Raw genomic sequence first — 13,604 nt, forward strand, 5'->3', positions numbered from 1 at the left:
ATGGTAAAATATATTTATATATATATATATATATATATATATATATATATATATATATATATTTGTTTTTTTTATAAATCAAGTGTCTAATCATAAGAAGCTAAGAATATTAGTAGTGCCAGACAACTACATTTCAAATATAATTCTGGAATATTGCAACCATATCCAGTAAAAACAGGTGCATGATTCACTGTGTGTAATAATTCAGAGTTGATCGGTTAATGATTCATTTGCAGGAGCTGAGTTTGAGAAAGAAAGGGCTGGAGTGTCTGGTATCCATTTTGAAGTGCATGGTGGAGTGGAGCAGAGACATGTACGTCAACCCCAACCTGCAGGCCAACCTTGGTAAGACAATAATCTGTTTTAATCTGTATTATCTTTTACAACATAATTTTACAAATCTAATTGGCTGTGTTGTGCTGTAGGTCAGGAACGTCCAGCAGAGGGCGACAGTGCGGATGTTAAACTCCCTGAGCATCTTTCCTCTCGCAGAGATAGTGTGAGCTCTCTGGACTCCACTGTGTCTTCTGGAGTTCAGCAGTCTCAGCCAGATCACCCTGAGCAGTATGAGGTCATCAAGCAGCAGAAAGAGATCATCGAGCATGGCATTGAGTTGTGAGTTGTCTTTTTTCCTCTGTCATCTCCTTGCTTTTTTTTCTTCTTTGCTTTTTTTGACCATTTCTATGTTGCTTAAAGGTTTAACAAGAAACCAAAAAGGGGATTACAATACCTGCAGGAGCAAGGCATGCTGGGAACCTCACCAGAAGACATCGCACAGTTCCTGCAACAAGAGGAGCGATTGGATACAGTAAGTGCATACTTGTTTTACATGGATAAATGAGTGAACCAAGACATTTCGTGCTCCAGCTACTTAGGCTCTGATGTGTCATGTGATCAGACTCAGGTTGGTGAGTTCCTGGGAGAGAATGTGAAGTTTAATAAGGAGGTGATGTACTGCTACGTGGACCGGTTGGACTTTTGTGGCAAAGACTTTGTGTCAGCACTCCGTGCCTTCTTGGAAGGCTTCAGACTTCCGGGTGAAGCCCAGAAAATTGATAGGCTAATGGAGAAGTTTGCCGCCCGCTACCTGGAGTGCAATCAGGGGTGAGTTTTGTAGTCTGAGGAGGAGTTTTATATTTCTGAGGCTTGCTTGGGGGTTTGTGTAGACTATGTGCTGACCTGTCTGTTGCTCTGTAGGCAGACTCTGTTTGCCAGCGCAGACACCGCTTACGTTCTGGCCTACTCCATCATCATGTTGACCACCGACCTGCACAGTCCACAGGTAACTTCTTATTTTTAAGAGACCTTGAAAACTTACCAGCAACTGCATAGGTGGTTGTAAGGTTGTTGATGTCCAGATGCTAGGGTGTTCTGGTTGTTTGCTAGGTGGTTGCAACTGTATACCAACGTGCAAAAAAAAAATTGCTTGTTTTATCTCTAGAAAATGTCAAAATCTTTTTTTTCTCTCTTCAGGTAAAGAACAAGATGACGAAGGAGCAGTACATAAAAATGAATCGTGGCATTAATGACAGCAAGGATCTGCCCGAGGAGTATCTCTCCTCCATCTACGATGAAATAGCAGGCAAGAAGATCGCCATGAAGGAGAGCAAAGAATACTCCATCACTCCCAAATCCAGCAAACAGAGTAAGAGCTGTATAGATAATATTGATCTTTAACGTCTAATTTCCTTTGTTGGGATTAAATGAAACCATGCTGGATGCTGATGCGAGCTGTTTGTCTTCCTGTTAGATGTAGCCAGTGAGAAGCAGAGAAGGTTGCTGTATAACATGGAGATGGAGCAGATGGCCAAAACGGCTAAAGCTCTGATGGAGGCCGTAAGTCACGCTCAGGCTCCCTTCTTCAGTGCCACTCACCTAGAGCACGTCCGGCCCATGTTCAAGGTAACAACATCCCTCTACAGTTTTTCACAATTTTCAGTTGCAATACCACACATCTGAACAGTTTGGTGTCGTTGAGCACTGGATCATAAGATCATTGATAGGTCAAAAGGATGAGCAGGTCATGGAAGAGACATAATCTGATAGTGTTTCAGGAAGTGGTTTCACACATCAGTCTAGAAAGGTCGAAAGGAAGTTAAACTTTGAAATGAAAGTATGTTTTGCTTGGGTTCATTTCTCGATACTTGAATGCTTATCTAAAACAGCTGGCCTGGACTCCCCTGCTGGCGGCGTTCAGTGTAGGACTCCAGGATTGTGACGATCAGGATGTTGCTTCTCTTTGTCTGGAGGGAATTCGCTGTGCTATCAGGATCGCCTGCATCTTCAATATGCAGGTTTGTGTTTTTACTCTTTTTATGTGACTGATCTTATTCAAGTCTGCTTTATTTAGTTCCTTCTGCCAAGTCTTATTTCCTTTGTTTCACTCTCTTTGCAGTTGGAGAGAGACGCCTACATCCAGGCCTTGGCCCGGTTTACGCTGCTCACAGCCAGTTCAAGTATCACAGAGATGAAGCAGAAGAACATTGACACCATTAAGACTCTCATCATGGTCGCCCACACCGATGGAAACTACTTGGGCAACTCTTGGCATGAGGTGGGCATCAGAGCATGTGAGCGTGGAGCCGAGTGTTAGCCATTTTTCTCTTGTATATACACAGTCGTGGTCAGAATTATTGGCACCCTTGATCGATATAATCAAAGAAGGCTGTAAAAATAAATCTGAAATGTGAATGTGGGGCGGAAAATCACATTATGAAATAAATGTTTTTCTCTAATACACGCTGGCCACAATTATTGGTACCCTTAGAAATCCCCAGAGTAAAATATCTCTGAAGTATATTCCCCTTCATATTTACAGTTTTTAGCACACCAGGGTGACTAGGAACATGAAATTATCCAGTCATCCAGACTTCCTGTTTCACAAGAGTATAAATATGAGGTAACTCGAAGGCCAAATTCCCTTAATCATTCATCAGAATAGGTAAAACCAAAAAATATAGTTCTGATGTGCAACAAAAGATTGAGCTTCACAAAATAGAAAGTGGCTGTAAGAAAATGTCTAAAGCATTGAAATTCCCCATTTCCAACATCAGGGCAATAATTAAGAAGTTCCATCTTAATAAAAAAAATCTAAACTTGACCGCCTCTGCTTAATCTTATAATGGGCATGGACTATACAGTATATATTATAAAAAAAATATTTTTTTTGTTTATATAACATAATATAATATAATATTAAATATGTATTGCCAACATTTTCAGTGGCCGACAAAAAATCTATTTTTATTTTTAGCAATTCATTTTTATATTTGCATACAAATAGATGTGTGTATACACTTTTGCTGGAAAACAGTGGCATGCAATGCAAAACATTCCGGATTGGTTTGTAGTTTTCAGCACATTCTTACTAATAATTTCAAGACTATCACAAATCATTTTTGCTAATTCAAAAAAATTGACAATCTGTTTTCTAGTTATCTTGCTGACAAATCAGCAGAATTTGCAACAGCAGTGTAGAATACATCACATAAAACCAAACGATTAGGTTTACAATGAATGAAAAATAGATGTAGAAGATCGATGAGTTTAACATTTTCAGTGGTTGCATAGCTGATCTGAAACACTCACACTCGCCCCCAGCCAGCAGGTCATCCTTATTGTTGTAAAGTCATGCAACTCCACTCCACTGGTGGGCATTGACCCCTGCTTTCTTCCAAAACCATTGAATTGATAAAGTTTCTTTGTAGACTCTATATATCTGCCTGCTCTGTTTCCCGGTGTAGATTCTGCGTTGTATCAGTCAGCTGGAGTTGGCTCAGTTGATTGGAACAGGGGTGAAGACGCGTTATATCTCCGGTGTGGTCCGGGACCAGGGAGGCAGCATAAAGGGCTTCCCAACAGGGGGAGAGGAATTCATGTCCCTCGGTTTAGGTAAGCCATTGTATCACTGCAGTTAATAGCTCACGGATGGGGCCCAAGTGTTCAGTCCGATTATTGTTTGTTTATTGATGTGTGTGGATCGTGTGGACAGTGTTGCTTATGGAGCAAACCCATATTATTGGTCTCCTGCAGGTACTTTGGTTGGAGGTCCAGACAAGCGTCAGATGGCTCATATCCAGGAGTCAGTGGGGGAGACCAGCTCTCAGAGTGTTGTGGTGGCTGTGGACAGGTGCATTGAAATCACAGGACAATACAAACACAGTGTTGTTCTTTGTGTTTATAATCCCATGTCTGACCTTCAGTCTCTCTGTTTTGTGTGCCAGAATCTTCACTGGATCCACCAGGCTTGATGGAAATGCAATTGGTAGGGTTTCTTTGATTTGCTTTTTGTTTTTAATGTAACATTTTTTGTTTAATTTTTAAGGGGCCAATATAAATGTACACAATCACATTACTGTTCTAAAATTTGGGGTGGCTAGAAAAAGTCCCCTTATTCTCACCAAGACTGCATTTATTTGATCAAAAATACAGTAAAAACAGTAATTTTGTGAAATATTATTATTACTTAAAATAGCTATTTTCTATTTAAATATATTTTAAAGAAACATTTCTGATTATCAATGTTGAAAATAGTTGTGCTGCTTCTAGTTTTGTGTAAACTATGATGCATTTTCCTGAGGATTCTTTGATCTATAGAAAGTTCAAAATAACAGCATTTATTTTAAATATTTGTACAATACATTATGTCTTTACTGTCACTTTTGATCAATGTAATGCATCCTTGCTGATTAAAAGTAGAATTATAGAAAAGTAGAAGAATAAAAGTATTCCAAAAAATATTTAGAGGTTTGATTTTATAAGAGCGTTTCAGTTTTTAGTTGTAAAACATGGGGGAAAAATAGAATGGGTTAGTATAAATCCTCAGAAATTATTAAATAGTTTTATAGTAGTGGTTTTGGGTTTGTGAGTTAAATAAGGTCTGTGGTAAACATGAAAAGACTTTCATGTTTTGTTCTACAACATGATTTACATACAGTCAACCCTGCTAAATAAAGACTTACAACAACCATGAGGATGCAAGTTTACATTCTTGGCAAATCAAACAACTTTTGTAATCCTTAGATACATACGCAATACAATGCGACATAAACGGTTGTGTCACGCCACTGTTACTTGGAATAAACTAGCTTGCTACTGAAAAAGCAACACTATTTTGAAAACAATTGAGCTGCTGTCACGCTACTGAGGAGTTTAGCTAAGTTATTAGTATCGCTATATGTAGTAAGTTACACACCAACACTGTTTGAGAGCATATCTGTGTGGGTTGATTATGACGAAACCGATACTGTTAATTCTACCCATGTAAACTAGAGTCAATGGGTTCGACTGCATTCCTTGCATATCTTGAGCAGTGGAAAGTCGTTTTTTAGTCTAAGTGGGCGTCCGTGTTTTGATCCTGTTCGCCATAGCTTGGATTTGTTCTTTGTCTGATATTCATTCGTTTGTTCTATCACATCATAAGGGATGGTGGTTGTTTATAAGTACATATAAACTCCCCTCATTCGTGTAATACGTACACGCATAGTTTCATGATGGAGGTTCTCTTTATTAGAAGACAATAGGCCGTTTAAATTCAGAAATGATGTTAGAATGTGCAAAGTTAACTCAGGAAATGTTGGTAACGAGCTATTGAAAAAAAGACACTTTTTCTTTCAAATTATTGCTACATGTCATGGTTGTAGGAGTATAAATGGATGAAAATGATCTGTTTTAGACTGTTTGGGTGGACACAGTTTATTTTGTTACTTTAATTATGTAGCCTAACCATTAGGTGACTGCCGCCACACAAAATGGCCCTCTGGACTGACTCACTCTTGCAACCCACGTTAATGCACACAGACATGAACATGTAGATAATGTATTTGAGGGCAAAATGTCACTTGATATTTTTGTGAATTCTAACCTCTGCTCCATCTCCAGTTGACTTTGTACGTTGGCTATGTGCGGTGTCCATGGACGAGCTGGCCTCTGCGCACCAGCCGCGCATGTTCAGTCTGCAGAAGATAGTGGAGATCTCCTATTACAACATGAACCGCATCCGTTTGCAGTGGTCACGCATTTGGCAGGTCATCGGAGATCACTTCAACAAGGTCTGTGGCCTTTATCTAAAGGTGCGGTCACATTCACCATTGTTCTGTGAATGTTTGTGGGCAAAATCCAGTCATTTCAATAGGAATCCATGCAATCAGGATTTCCACGTCAAGGCGAACGATTTCACCACGCAGATTTCGCAACGATTTCAATGTGGTGTCACGGATTCCCTACATTGACCAACAGAAAGCAGCTTGGTTTAAAATTGACTTTGTGTAAGCTGTGCTTCATACATTGCAACATTATCACACTATAGACAATGGACGTTTTTTGCAAGCAAAATCTTGCCAAAATGTCGCTAATGTGACCGTACCTTAAAGCTGATAGTGATTTTTTTCTTTTCTTGATTTGATAAATCAGTAAAACAGCTGTATGATTGTGTTTTATTTCTGGTTTGACAGGTGGGTTGTAATCCTAATGAGGATGTGGCCATCTTTGCAGTGGACTCCCTGAGACAACTTTCAATGAAGTTTCTAGAGAAAGGAGAACTGGCCAATTTCCGCTTCCAAAAGGACTTTTTAAGGCCATTTGAACACATCATGAAGAAGAACAGGTGAGGAGAAGGGAGTTAGAAATGTGAGTGATTGAGGAGATGAAGAAAGAATGAGGAAACACTTGAGGTTAATTGTGTCATAGTTAAAATACTTCCTGCAATCCCAGCATATTATGTAGAAGCAACTATAAGTAGGCCATTTGTAGGTTGTTTTCCCCAAAAAGTGTTACACTGCTTGGATTGCATGATTTCGGTGGAAAAAGTCTAATTTTCTGATAAAAACTTTGATTTGTGCAATGCAATAATTCCATATTTGCTGTGCTTGTTTGTAACACATTTGGCCAAACTTTTGTGGTTATATATCAATATGGCTGTTAAAATAATAATAATAATTACTACTATTACTAGATAAATATATAAAAGTTTAATTAAATTATAAATAAAAAAATGAGTATTTAACAAAAATCATAATTACAATTACAAAAAAAAAAAAAATACTATACTAATATTTGTGGTTGTCTTAATTTCTTCATTTTCAAACGTTAAGCCTTCAAACTTGCAGAAAAATACAGGGAACACTTACACAGTGCGTATATTTATTTAAATAAATTGCAGTCTTTGCGATTTGACAATCGCACTACATCATGATTTCGGTTCTATTTCGATTAATCATGCAGCCCAAACTCTGTCTGCCATCAAATGTGGTGCCATCAAAATTCTGTTTGTTAGAGAGACTCGACTTGTCTGACACAGCAACTTTAGCTCAATCAATGGCATGAGTTCGGGGCAGAACTAACTATTTGTCTGACCATTATAAAGATTATAAAGAAAGTGTTCAGGAAACCTATTTGAAGTCATTATTTTAGTATATTTTTCCATTTTAAGCCATGCATTTTGCTTTCTTCTACACTAACTCCCACATCCTTTCTAAAGGTCGCCCACCATCCGGGACATGGTGATACGTTGTGTGGCTCAGATGGTTAACTCCCAGGCTGCTAATATTCGCTCTGGCTGGAAGAACATCTTCTCTGTGTTCCATCAAGCAGCATCAGATCATGATGAGAACATTGTGGACCTTGCATTTCAGACCACAGGGCACATTGTTAGTAAGTACCGGCAATTGCACATTATTTTAAAATCTTGAATATTTAAAAAACAACAAAATAAAAATCATTCTCATGTCTATCCTTTCTGTTTCCTCACAGTGAACACGTTTCAGCAGCATTTTGCGGCGGCCATTGACTCTTTCCAGGATGCAGTGAAGTGTTTGTCGGAGTTTGTGTGTAATGCTGCATTTCCTGACACCAGTATGGAAGCCATTCGGCTCATCCGCCACTGCGCTAAATACGTGTCTGACAGGCCGCAGGTGAGTGCTGTCACCTCAGTCTTTGTTACCCATGACGTCTGAGCTTCAAAGATTACATTTTAGTCACTCTTCCCCTTTCTAGGCTCTGAGGGAGTACACTAGTGACGATATGAACGTGGCCCCTGGTGACCGCGTTTGGGTGAGAGGCTGGTTCCCCATCCTGTTTGAGCTTTCCTGCATCATCAACCGCTGCAAACTAGACGTCAGGACCAGGTGGGTCCCCATCATCAACCTTGCTACTCTTTTCATTTCTTTAAAAGTCCCTGTGAACCAGAAGTTGCAACCGACTGTTTTCCAGTGTGAAAAGGAATATTGAATAGAGGGTGGGGTTTTAGTTTAGTACACCTCCTCTCCATCCCTCGCTCAAAGGAATCTGACGGTCGGAGGGGAGTGGTTAAGGATATTCAATCCAAGCCGTCAAACTGACATCATCAGAGAAGGAACGCCATTCCAGAGCGGAAGCAAATGTTCAGATTTTGATTTTATAATAACTAAAAAAAATTCTCTGTATATTAACTTGCACAGCTTATTTGTTCACCACAAGACTAGTAATGTGCACTAGCAAAGTAAATTGGGTAAATTTTGATTTCATGTTGACTTTAAATAACACATTTAAAGCTTATTCAAGAGGGAGTGTTTTGGTGTTTCAGGGGTCTGACTGTCATGTTTGAGATCATGAAGAGTTACGGACACACATTTGAGAAGCACTGGTGGCATGACCTCTTTCGGATCATCTTTCGAATATTCGACAACATGAAGCTCCCTGAGCAGCAAACTGAAGTGAGTGTCAATCACAACTTTAATACTCCCAACATTACATTTTTGTTCATTATATTTAAACTACTTGAGCTTATCCAATAACAAGCTAATTTTCCCCATAGCAGTAAAACAGCACAAGATGTTACATCACTGTTTTTGTCACATTTATTTTGTGCTTGCAACCGAGCGAGCTGAAGTAATAATCATGTCTGAAGCATGTCTACTAGAGTAGTAGCATTGAAAAGTCTGATTCATTTAGGTTCGGTGGGTTCTTTTTAATGAACCGATTTAAAAAAAAAAAAAGGTCTCATTTGTGTTCCTAGAAGTCCCTGCACTAAAACTTTTTTTGCTATTAATTTTATGCTTTTCCCTAGTTGATTTACTGATATTTCTAACTGATTCATAAATCTGATTAAATGTCAGCTTAAATGTTGCTAGCTGATTTGAACTTTTTTGTTAGTTGTATCCACCATATTTTTAACATAAAAGCAGACAGTCATTTGTAACTTAAAGGTTGAGGCTTCTGGTCTCAGTTGCTTCCAGTAATTTTAACGGTACTAAAACATCTTGATGTTGCTATCTGGTATGATCCTATTATTTTAATGGATTATCATAATCACACTAGTTTGTTGCGCAAATAGTTTAGCTGCACTTTGTTAGTCTTCTAGTTGTAGCGGCTAATGAATTCACAAGAAAATAGCTTACTTGCGCATTGAAAGATAAGGTGGATACATTGCAGCCAATCAATAAGCTATGTTTCCATCCACACGTTTTTATCCGCATTAAGTGATATCGAATGAAAAATGCCTTATGGAAACAGTAAAATTCGATTGAATTTCATGAATATCGACTCAAATGAAATACGATCGGTCTCATCGGATTTTATCTTTATCGATATATGGCTTATGCGATAAACGCGGATGGAAACGCTATTATGGTGCGATCCATTTTGCCTAGTAAAACTTTGTTCGCAAATGTTGGCTTGAATGTTGTGCAATTCGATGAGAAAATGAATGGAAACACCTTAACATGTCTCAAATCAATTCGATATACCAATTTGATCGCAAAACAGCATGTGACGTCATTACTCACAGGTTTTTATCCGCTTTAAAGCAGTTTGATGGAAACACACTTTCACCAGCTTTATTCGCATGAGGGTTTTTACCGAATTTAAGATAATTCGATTGACAAGTGGATGGAAACATGGCAAATGATGATATTTAAAAAAAAAAAAAAAAAATTTATAATAATTTTCTATTTTTTTCTTTCATAGAAAACTGAGTGGATGACGACAACATGTAACCACGCCCTCTACGCTATCTGTGATGTTTTCACACAATTTTACGAGCCTCTCAGCGAGGTGCTGCTGGCAGATATTTTTGCACAGCTGCAGTGGTGTGTGAAACAAGGTGGGGATTTTGCTAATCTGTTGCGTTAATCATGAGGGAGAGTTTGTGAATTTTAAGACCTGTCCTGCTACTTGCTGTACTTCAGTTCAGATGGACAATTCAAATGTGACGCCTACACATGTCACATTTGGGGAAACATATTGACTCAGTGGGTGGTAGTGTTTTAAATCTTCAGGGTGTGGTGATACAGGGAAAGTGTTACACTTAAAACTTCGCCTCTGTTCTTAGATAATGAGCAGCTGGCGCGGTCAGGCACAAACTGTCTGGAGAACCTGGTGATCCTGAACGGGGAGAAGTTCAGTCCGGAGGTGTGGGACGTCACCTGCGCTTGCATGCTGGATATCTTCCAGACCACCAGCCCTCATGCGTATGACACTCTTGCACACCACCATCTGTTTCAGTGACACTTAACGGCCTTCCATCTGGATGTGTTTTCATTAGAGTTGTCAATCGATTAAAAAAATCAAATTATCAAATAAATTACAAGGTATGCTAATTAATAACATGTCAATTTTTTTTTTGCATAATTTAAACGCTTTTTTTTTTTTTTTTGGTCTTTAAGACGTGCCAACATATATCAAATTCTTGACAGGTGTTGATTTGACCACTGATAGGGGTGGGCAATATGATCAAAATCTTATGATTATGATACGAGTACTTTTATTTCACGATAACGATATATACGATACAATAATATAGTTATTTTTGCTCTAAATAAGGTTTTTTATTATATACTTGAGATTTCATAATTAGCCTAAGTAAAAACTCTCAAGCTTACTGGAGACAAGTAAACAGTCAGTGATGAAATAAGAACAAAGAAACTAATTACAAACATATAAGAAAACAAACTACAATAGAAAAAGATGAATGAAGTAGACCTACCTGAAAAACTACAAGAAATAAGAAATACTACATGAATTGTAAAAAAGTAATTATATGTACAAAAACACTGCATAGTCTTCACTGTATAGGCAAGGCAAGTTTATTTACATAGCACATTTCATACACAATGGCAATTCATTGTGTATGAAATTTTTAATGTACATTTTGTACATTAAATACAAAATTTATTCTTATTAAAGTTACAAAAGTGATTCAGCAGGAATAGGGAGTGATTTTTCTTTGTCTTTTGTTGTTTGATTAGCATTAACGACTAACATTAACGATGTAACTTTAAGACCGAATACACAGATCCAATATATGGATACACGTGCGCTTTCTTTCTCAACTGTTTACTTTCACTTAAAACATGAATGACTATCGAAATGAGTTCTCTTTCACTGCTTATTGCGCTTCAATGGTTTAAAATCACTTGTTTTTAAACAGCAATGCTTAAAAACGCATGCAGATGATAAGCTTTCATGACTGCGCAGCACAGCAACTTTATGTGAGTGTAACCGCAGTAGAGATGATAGTCTAAAATCTCTACCGGTTGACAAATTTCTACCGGTATATCGCCCACTTCTAACCACTGATATTGAAATCGGAGTGTGTTTAAACAGACTCAAGCTCCAGTAGTTCTGTTTATGAAATGCTCTCTCAGTTTGGTTTTGACTGCTCTTAACAGCTTGCTGACATGGCGACCAGCTGGACAGGAGGAGGAGGTGGGAGAAGGGAAACACATGGTGAGATCACAAACGCATAAATAAATAAATATTGCGAATACACACAAATAAGCCATAATCAAGCACAACTAAGCCCTTATTCTGTTATAAATCGTTGTGTCTTACCCTTCTGCTAACACTGACACACCCACCAGACTTTGCTTGCTATTTATACTAGACATTTGCATATTAGGCTCTGGTTTTCATATGGGTCTGTGTGTGTGTTTGTCTCTGTGTTTTTTAGGATGTTGAGGTGGATTCTCAGTCGCAGAGTAGCTTTGAGAAGACTCTATCAGAGAGAGGCCATAGTCAGATGTCCACCGCCAGTGATGAAACCTGGAAAGGAAGGTCCCACACCAGTATGTACAGCTGCAATGCCTCTCTCACTTTTATGGTGATTCTCATGAAAATGTTTGAGCCACTCATTACCATTATTTTCATTCAGCAAGGATGCATTAAATGTGACAGAAAATACAAACGATTGTTATTTCAAATAAATGCTGTTATTTTGAACTTTCTATTCATCAAAGAATCCTGTTAAAAAAATATATCAGTTTCCAAAAAAGCAGCACAACTGTTTTCGACATTGATAAGAAATGTTTCTTGAGCCCGAAATCATCATATTAGAATGATTTCTGAAGGATCATGTGACACTGAAGACTGTTTTGCCATCACAGGAATACATTTCATTTTAAAATATATACCAAAAAAAAAAAAAAAAAATTTTAAACTGAAATAATATTTGACATTACTATTTCTACTGTATTTCTGATCAAATAATTGCAGTCTTGGTGAGCATAAGAGACTTCTTTCAAAAACATTTAAAAACCCTACCGACCCAAAACTTTCAAAAAGAATATTTAAAAATTAAATTTGCCTAAAGAAAATTAAGCCTTAATTTCCCCATTGGCGTAATGCAAAAAAATCAAATTAATTTCTTAACTAACTTCTTTTTTTTTTTTTAAGCAATTTATTTTATTGTATTACAACAGAAAACCCCTTTGGAGTTTTCATGAGATGCACCCTTGTACTGAGAAACCATCATATGACTACATCAGTTTCCTAGTTTTCTGCAGAACATTGTAACTCAACCTCATGACACGCAGCTTGCCTACTTTGTCTGAAGTATAAAGACGTCTGATAAGCTGCCCACGAAACCTAATCATCTAGAGTTTCCACCTACAGCCACATTCTCTTTGAACTATATGACCTCTTCCTCTTTTAAAGTCGTCACGAAACAGACAGTGGGTGTACAACATCGGATCAGAAACTTATTAACGAAAAGTTCCAAGTATTTTATTCTAATTTGTATAGTTCGGATTGTACAGCAGACGTAACTACCATGGAAACCTTTTTTAGGAACCTAAACATGCCTTTCTTAAGATCTGAGGCATAGCCTTGAGGCACCTATTACTCAGAAGGAAATTATCGCACCAATAACATCTATGCAATCAGGTAAATCTCCTGGCCCAGACGGACTTTCTTCTGACTTTTTTAAGAAATTTTCAGTTGAATTATCATCGTTTTTATGTTTAGTATTCTCAGACTCATTTGACTCAGGGAAACTTACCCCTTCGTTCTATCAGGCCTGTATCTCCCTGTTGTTAAAAAAGGATAAAGACCCTCTAGATTGTGCATCATACAGACCAATTTCGCTATTAAATATGGACGTAAAGATACTTGCCAAAATCCTCGCCCACAGATTGGAGGATATTCTTCCCTTTATAATTTCCCCCGACCAAACTGGCTTTATAAAGGGACGCCACTCATTTTATAATGTCCGTCGGTTAATTAACATTTTATATTCCCCCAAGAATACTGTCTCAGAATGCCTCGCTTCTATGGATGCTGAAAAAGCATTTGATAGAGTAGAATGGAATTACTTATTTTTTACCCTTGAAAAATGTGGTTTGGGTCCTGTT

At 37.9% G+C, this 13,604-nt stretch overlaps 1 protein-coding gene across 1 annotated transcript in view; it reads left to right on the forward strand.

The window, feature by feature from the left end:
- The window catches only part of arfgef2 (ADP-ribosylation factor guanine nucleotide-exchange factor 2 (brefeldin A-inhibited)), a 36,524-nt gene that overhangs the window by 14,218 nt on the left and 8,702 nt on the right, over positions 1-13,604 (forward strand). The window contains exons 13-34 of the mRNA XM_056246406.1: positions 237-345; positions 426-615; positions 697-808; positions 899-1,104; positions 1,198-1,282; positions 1,474-1,645; positions 1,751-1,902; positions 2,166-2,294; positions 2,396-2,554; positions 3,744-3,891; positions 4,033-4,129; positions 4,224-4,264; positions 5,881-6,050; positions 6,453-6,604; positions 7,478-7,650; positions 7,750-7,910; positions 7,993-8,123; positions 8,561-8,690; positions 9,943-10,078; positions 10,307-10,445; positions 11,646-11,703; positions 11,927-12,041. Coding sequence (XP_056102381.1) covers positions 237-345; positions 426-615; positions 697-808; positions 899-1,104; positions 1,198-1,282; positions 1,474-1,645; positions 1,751-1,902; positions 2,166-2,294; positions 2,396-2,554; positions 3,744-3,891; positions 4,033-4,129; positions 4,224-4,264; positions 5,881-6,050; positions 6,453-6,604; positions 7,478-7,650; positions 7,750-7,910; positions 7,993-8,123; positions 8,561-8,690; positions 9,943-10,078; positions 10,307-10,445; positions 11,646-11,703; positions 11,927-12,041 — 2,965 coding nt within the window. The remainder of the gene's footprint in view (positions 1-236; positions 346-425; positions 616-696; positions 809-898; positions 1,105-1,197; positions 1,283-1,473; positions 1,646-1,750; positions 1,903-2,165; positions 2,295-2,395; positions 2,555-3,743; positions 3,892-4,032; positions 4,130-4,223; positions 4,265-5,880; positions 6,051-6,452; positions 6,605-7,477; positions 7,651-7,749; positions 7,911-7,992; positions 8,124-8,560; positions 8,691-9,942; positions 10,079-10,306; positions 10,446-11,645; positions 11,704-11,926; positions 12,042-13,604) is intronic.

This window comes from Rhinichthys klamathensis, unplaced genomic scaffold (genome assembly GCF_029890125.1).
Source record: "Rhinichthys klamathensis goyatoka isolate OS25496 unplaced genomic scaffold, OSU_Roscu_1.1 h1tg000037l_1, whole genome shotgun sequence".
In the NCBI taxonomy this organism is placed as follows: domain Eukaryota; kingdom Metazoa; phylum Chordata; class Actinopteri; order Cypriniformes; family Leuciscidae; genus Rhinichthys; species Rhinichthys klamathensis.